Source organism: Anopheles maculipalpis, chromosome 3RL (assembly GCF_943734695.1).
Source record: "Anopheles maculipalpis chromosome 3RL, idAnoMacuDA_375_x, whole genome shotgun sequence".
NCBI classification, from domain to species: Eukaryota; Metazoa; Arthropoda; class Insecta; order Diptera; family Culicidae; genus Anopheles; species Anopheles maculipalpis.
In genome coordinates this window covers 10,196,359-10,203,900 of record NC_064872.1, presented here as the reverse complement: position 1 = coordinate 10,203,900, position 7,542 = coordinate 10,196,359, and the positions used below count along the sequence as shown (strand labels likewise).

Genomic DNA, 7,542 nt, shown 5'->3' with positions numbered 1-7,542 from the left:
TGGGTGGTTGTAAAAATAAGATCACACTATAACTAGATAATGAAAATTTTAGTAAAAAACCGCGCTTCTTTTCTCTTGTTTGCTTTGGCAACTTTGGTAACGATGGCGAGATGATGATGATGTTAATTGTTGCTATGCTTGCTGGTGCTATCGCGTTCAGATATTGTTTTTTTTTCATCTTCCTTTTTTTCTGATTTTTATCGTCGTTGTTGTTGGTCCACAATTGCTGAGGCTCGTTTGTTTTACACATGTGTTGTATATTATTCGCTGTCTTTTGCTCGCTGCATTTTAAATATCATTTACTGGAAAGGTACGTAGTATTGGGATTGCTGTTGCTGCTGCATTTTGTTCAGTTCCATAAACAGCTGTTTTGCGGCCGGATCCTGCATCGCGTTGCTGTTTGCCATTGGAGATTTCCAATTGGAGCCAGTAGATGGTCCAGCGGACGATGGCATGGTGTTGTTGACGCCCGCTCCACCATACCGAATCGTTTGCGGTTTCTTATAGTAATGCGAAGCGTGCTGTGCCTGTTGCTGTTGCTGAAGACGTACAGCAGCTGTGTTAGAGGAGGCTGTAACGTTTACACCATTATTGCCAGCAGCCGTTCCCAACCCAGCATAGTTGTTAAGATATTGTTTTTGCTGCTGAAACATGTCATATTGCTGCTGTTGGCGAAGGTGTCCTGTCGGTTGCGCCAGAGTACCACCATTCGATTGAGAGATTCCTTTCGGTGTAGCACCAGCATTGTTGTACTGCATACCCATCCCCGACGCCATTGGATTGTACAGATTGTTGTTAAAGTAGCCACCATTCGCCGCTGTTGAACCACCAAGAACGTTATGTGCACCACCGGGAAGAACATTTGCCGATCCGCCGTATACACCATTGTTGAAGCGGGAGGATTGAGGACCCGCGCCTGCAGCACCACCACCCATTCCGCTAGCTGCCTGCTGCTGGTGGTACATATTGTAGTCACGTCCCATTGCGTTTCCATTCACATTATTATTGTAACGGTTGGCGTACTGCATTTGCAGCTGTTGTTGCTGAAGTCGCATTTGTTGCTGGTGTTGTTGCTGCTGCTGTTGCTGCTGCAAACTGCCATAGATTTGATTTTCATTCAGATTGGCCAGTTTCGTGGTACCAAAGCCAGGAGCAGCATATGAGTTTGCACCAACAATATTAACCGGATACTGGAAGTCACAGTCTCGGCAGGTTTCCATACGATACTCCTGCAAAAACCCGTTCGGTCCAAGCCGATGGTATTGGGAGCGATTTTGCAGAAAGAACTGAATGTTGTTCGTTTCCGGTAGTTCTGCAAACTGGAATGCGAACTCACCGGCAGTAGTACCCTGGGGACGTATATTGCTCCCAAGATCGAGAATGTCGCGATTGTAGTAGTAGATGGATGTGCGCGGTACGCTAAAGTTGGGTTCGTTTAAAGCCTTGGGCAATAATAATGGCAGTTTGTTTATTTCCTGCATTAAGTCCAGCGAACGTCTTACTTCTTCAGTGTAGGGAGAAGTTCCATCTTTGCCAGTCACAGCAGGTTCTTTTTCAGGTTCCATTACATCGGATCCAAGTAGGTCTGGTGAGGTTAAAGATGGCGGCGGCGCTGCTGCTGTTGCTGCACCATCTACATCATCATCGTTGGAGGAGGAGCCATCCGAAGATTTTTGCTCATTTTCTTCCAACTGGTTGGTGTAGTCATCGGATGTCGTAGACGACGAAGAGGAGGTGGAACAGGTTCTGGAAGATGTGACAGATGACATGGTCAATCCAACAGTCGTGTCAGTGGGCGATTTTCCCGCTCCGGATGATCCGACGCTTTCTTCATTTTCGTCCATTAGAGTTGGCATTTGTTTCTGCAATGAATTAGAAAATGGGCGAAATTAAAAAGGGAAGTATCGAAACCATCAACTCCAACTCCACAACTCAAATTACGTTACGTTACGTAACACCTATCTGACACCTGCTACAGCTACTTCACACAGGAACCTACGTACATGTAATATCAGGATTGCACACAAATTACCGCTATTCTGTGTGTAATTTACCTTTCACTTACACGGAACTTAATCTATCAAACTAAGCTCTGGTGAAGCAGCTAATCCTGAAGGAAGCTCTATTGATAACGTACGTGTAATTTGAAATTAACGCTTCTAGGGTAAAACCAAATAATTTTTTTGGCACGACTTTAGTTACTCTACCACAAAACGCTATCATTTCATTGTGATCTTCCGCACCAAAAACCAATAAACGACATTTTTACAACACTCCACTATTCTGTGGGAGAACAGCAATTAAAAGCCGTGCAATAACAAAGGCCTGTCATCTGTTCACAACGGCGCCCCATCACATTATACGAGTTGTTTGCTTAGTTTTACATAACTTTTTAGAGTATATTTATCGTAATTAATACAATTGTAAACATCTTGACGTTACAATAACCTTGGGTTGTGAGCATCTTGGGTTTTTGACACATACGATGACCGAAGAAAAGACAGTGTGCGAGCTGTCAAAAGGAAGAGAATGAAATAAAACCGGTGGAAAAGATCTCTTAACCTCCTTGCGAAAAATTGACCGAAAATGCGTGTGTTTACACAATACTATAGCTCTTTACATTCGATATCTGGTAGTCGGGGTTTCTCCATCTTGACTACCAAATTTTCTGCAAAGATCAAAGCAATGCGAGAGATGAGTTTTCACTTTTGTGTAAATTGAAATAACATGTCCTCATCGAGTAGTCATTGGTGAGGTTACCGAAGACCTATGCACTTGTAGCGCTACCACCATTCAGTTAGAAACATTCAGTCATTCTAGTTGGATGTGCTTCTAAATTCTTAGTGAAAACAAAATTTTCGAACAGTTTTGATTGCTCAACAAGATCTGCCTCTAGGTAGGTAACAGGGAAAGCTCCTTCTTCGGTCCATTAGGCAAGCATAAAACTGCTGCTGTATTCCTTTTAGTAATGGTTTGCCCAATTTCTCCAAGTTGCTGCTACTATCCCGCGGTCTATTGTTGCACTTCAGGACCATACGCTAGCAACTGTTCTTGCTGTGGGTACGGTTGTCCATCACCAACTTGTATCTGCCCGTACATACGAGCGAAAAACTGCCGTGATTTGCGTCTTTGCCAACCGTGGGGAAGATGAGCTGCAATACATCCTGTTGCTGCGATTATTTAGGCTGTGGCGCTGGCTTGTGTTCTACGAGTATGTGTTGCACCAGTTCCTGTGGACCGTGTGGACCGTGTGGACCGTGTGGACCGTGTGGAACTTGTGGTCCTTGTGGGCCGTCTGGACCATGCGGACCTTGTGCACCGTGTGGACCTTGCCAACCGTGTGGACCTTGCCAACCGTGTGGACCTTGCCTACCGTGTGGACCTTGTCAACCGTGTGGACCATGTGGACCTTGCTGCCTCCCTATAGACAATCCAGTGTACCTGGATTGCACTCCCGCAGCAGTAACCCTTCAACGCGCAAGAAGGGAAAGACGCATGAGACTTAAAAATGCGTTCATGTACGATTGAAGGTGGCGTATTCAATGCATAAGGAAACAGGTAAAGCTTATGGCAAAAATTTCTTCATTTTTATAATTAATTTATTTTTCATAATTACGGCTTAAGTTTAGCGGAACCATTAAGCATATACTTTTGGTATTCCGATTCACAAATTTCGAGTTAGACAATGAATTTAGAGAAAGATTACAGATTTTCTACCTGATTTGCACAGGTAATACTATCAAAGGTCTATTATAGGTAAGCTGAACGCAATGCTACGCAGCTACGCTTTGTCATGGGTCCTGTGTTCAGTCCTGTGTTGCATAGGAACCTCAGGTAGCCGTCATACCGAAATTATCTTCAATATGTTGGTCGTACAATTTTCTTAAGAATTTCGAAAGCAGCTGCACATACGATTATTATGCGCAATATGTTACCCTAAGTACACATCTGCAATCCGGAAAATATTGTACTGCAATGCATATTTAACAATACAAGCATAATATACAATACGTACATTTTATTAAAACATTTTTTCTTTTCTATTGCAGAGATAACATTTAATTTGTTATGAGAGAAAGTCCTGGATGCTTACCTTAATGTCTTCCAAATCCAATGAACTGACGCCGCTGGACTCGCTACCCACGGGGGATAGCGGGTTCTTTATGCTGTTGCGGAAGTCAATGTTGACAGGAGAAATCGGCGACAGCAAACCGAATACGTCCAGGAGATCGCCAACACCCGACATCGGCACAGCAACGTTGAGAGCCATCTATTTAAAACAATAAAAAAATGGGTAAAAACAATCATTATATTAAGTCTTTGAAAATTACGTTCCTTTCTTTGGGTATAAATTTAAGGGTATTAGAGAGGGTGTAACAGAAGATTATTAGCAAGTAAGACGATGTTGAATTCCCGACGAAAGAATGTAGCAACCCACGCACACACGCACACACACATACAGTTGTGGCTTACTGCTATCAGGCTTATCATTCACCATCCACCAATAAAAAATAGATCCATTTTTTATACCGTTGCCATGGAGAACTGCTACAAACAAACCACATCGCAAGGCAAAATTGCATAAACGAATTTGTAATTTATATATTAATTTAAATTCATTAGCATGCCGACAGCCTTGTTCGTCTTTGACACTTTGACATTCCCTTTAGATGTATTAGCCTCTGTCACACTTTTCCTTTCTTTGACTTGATTTTATCCATTACTGGATAGTCAGTGCAAGCGTACGAAGACGATTATGATATGGGACTCAAAAGCATGGTCCTCTTCATTATCGTGTAGACCACTAGTGATGGATAAATTCTCATTTTTCCCTTAGTCGGATTTTTCGGCCTCCAATACATCCCGCAGTTTGTTACGGCGTGACTACGGATCTTCCGGAATGGGAAGTTGACTTAGAATAAAAGAACACCCTATGCTATTGGTGGCAAAGTAGGCTGGAAATGTATCCTACAATTCTTCCAGCAAGCCTTAAAATATTTATATGTTTGTTCTACAAAACTTGAGGTGAAACAAAATGTAAGTTTGTGTATCAATTTTTTTTTTATTCAGCGTAATATCAATTGTCCCAGTTTTTTTTTTCTGTCAGCGATTTTTAATTAGTTTGCGTCTTCATTTATTTACGCAGCGCATATCATTACCATTTTAAAAGAGTATTTTGCACCAATTTGCTTCCCGATTTCCTTCATACTTGAGGTCGTCCGTTCAAAACGTCCAAATTCGTTCAAGATTTTTTTCCTCGTGCACAAAAATATGCGTAAACCTTTAACACCTTAAGCCTCCTCTCCCCCAATTCTTGCGAATTAAGAATAATGTCCACACTGCAAAACAAAACAAACATGGTACGTTTGAACAAACATGTTTTGAAGGGATTCCTTGTGCACGTGTTCGTGGTATCAACCGTGGTAGTTAACCGTGTGAGTGAGCGAGTGTTTCGCTGTGACGGGCTTGAGATACCGTGTGGTAGTGTTTTTAAGGGTTTTTAAAAATAGTAACAATGATTACGTTGGCATGTTGTTACACTTGGGGGGGGGGGGGGGGGGGGGGGGGGGGGAGAAACACACAGTTGCTATTAAACAATTTTTTACTAAAGAGATGTAGAAATTTATAATAATTCTAGGGAATATAATTGTAGGGATTTATAATAATAGGTAAGTCATTCTTCTGCAACTAGAGGAGGCAGATATGGGACCTTGGGTTTTCATAAACATGCTTGAAACATACGATTTTTTCACCATAATTATTGCCCTAAAGAGCGTAACAACAAGGGGATAAAAACAACTGTGAGTAAAGATATCTTGTTCCTGTTTTTCTGCTTGTGGCCATACGTGGCCTTGATGTACGACACAAATATATGTAGTTGAAACGTATGGGTATGTAAAGCAATTTAGCACCTTAACACACATTTTTAAGAAGACCCAATTTTGATTTCTAACTTATTTAATTTTTAACATGCAACTGCAGCAATCTTCACATAAGAAATGACCCTTTTGCCATTAACACGAGGTATCACCCGTGGACATCTTAATTTTTTCTTTCCCACCCAAACCCAAGTCCAGATTTAATTACTAAAAGAAGTAAAAAAACCCGCAACCAACAAAATAGCGATATCTCATTTTCTTCCTGTGCGTATTCCTGTGTACACTTTCGTCGTGTGTGCGCGCTTCTTAAAATGCCCTTTTTACACAAGAAGACGATTCTCTTCTGCCCATACAAGCACGCACACACCTCACACACAATCACGGTGGTGTGAGCGACGGGTTTTTCGTATGCGCTTTTTGGCCTAGCCGCGTCAGAGCACAACGTGTGTATTGGTGCTTGGATTTCTCTCCACAGCAGCAGCTGCCACAGTAATATGCCCGGTCGATGGCCACCAGTGGCAATATGGCCTGCTTTGCTTCTTTGACAGGAGGAATTAAAAAATGGATCAACGAGAACAGTGCTGATTTGGGTGAGGATCTGGCTTTTCTCTCTACAAAAACTTCAGATTTCATCACAATGATCCATCGTCCATGTCAGCCATTCGTTTTAGCATTCAACACGTGTGTTGGTGGTGTAGAACGATGAATATGGAGAACATCTGATCGACCGGGAAAAGAACATCGCCGCTACTGTATTGATGAGATGGCACACAAATGACGACGAGAGTACATAAAACCCTTAAAGAAAAGAAAATGAGAACAGCGCACCGCTTTTCGCCCCACAAATGCACCGTTATCAAGGCAGCTTCAGGAGATATGCCAGCCCCCCCCCCCCCCCCCCCCCCCCTAAACCAAGCTGCAAAAAGCGCCTACTCACCATAGACGACACGACTGTCCAATGGTCGATCGGACGGATGGAGCTGGAGTACGATTAAATCCAGATTTCCTTCCTTCGCGTGCGAAGGTTGGTAGATTTGGTGATGGGAATTTCCTTCTCGTTGTCGATGTTATATTTTCTTCGAGGTTAGGAAAAAACAGGAGACACACTGTATCCGCTTGTCGCTGTAAAACCACACTATCGCCGCAATCGAGACCACCGATAAAATCTCACGCACATATATTTATAATTCAACACAGCAAAACATGCGTTACGTTGCTACTAACTTAAGCACTTAGGGACACTAGGAACACAGCAGAAGTAGGCACCGGAAGGCAGAGAAGAAAACAGCAAGCTACTAACAGACCGCCGGACAATTGGAAGAATGAACGCGCCTATATGATCACAGATCTTTAGGGAGGTTGAAATAAAAAAAAGTTCCATTAGAAATCGAGAACTAGCTTTAAATGTGCACTACGACGTATATTACGTATATGGGGACACATGTATACCCCAGGCAAGAAAAAATGAGCGAAATGTGTCGCAGACACACACACACACATACACGCACACACTAATACATCAACAGGCACACGCACCAAAAACACACATCCACAAAAACGCACACGCACAGATCGTACCTTCCGCCGTTTGCTTAGATTTTCGACTGCGAAATAGGGAACGATTTAGGAACGAATTCTAAACAAGACAGAATATACAAGAAAA

At 42.5% G+C, this 7,542-nt stretch overlaps 1 protein-coding gene across 1 annotated transcript; it reads right to left on the bottom strand.

Annotated features, from left to right (window-relative positions):
* Positions 1-281: 281 nt before the first annotated feature.
* LOC126564409 (serine/threonine-protein kinase pakD-like) lies at positions 282-6,820 on the bottom strand. The gene is made up of 3 exons (XM_050221448.1): positions 6,817-6,820; positions 4,094-4,270; positions 282-1,862 (listed from the first exon to the last, which is right to left on the bottom strand). The coding sequence occupies exons 1-3, from the start codon at positions 6,817-6,819 to the stop codon at positions 300-302; spliced, it is 1,743 nt and encodes a 580-aa protein (XP_050077405.1). The 5' UTR covers position 6,820; the 3' UTR covers positions 282-299.
* Between the last annotated feature and the right edge of the window lie 722 nt (positions 6,821-7,542).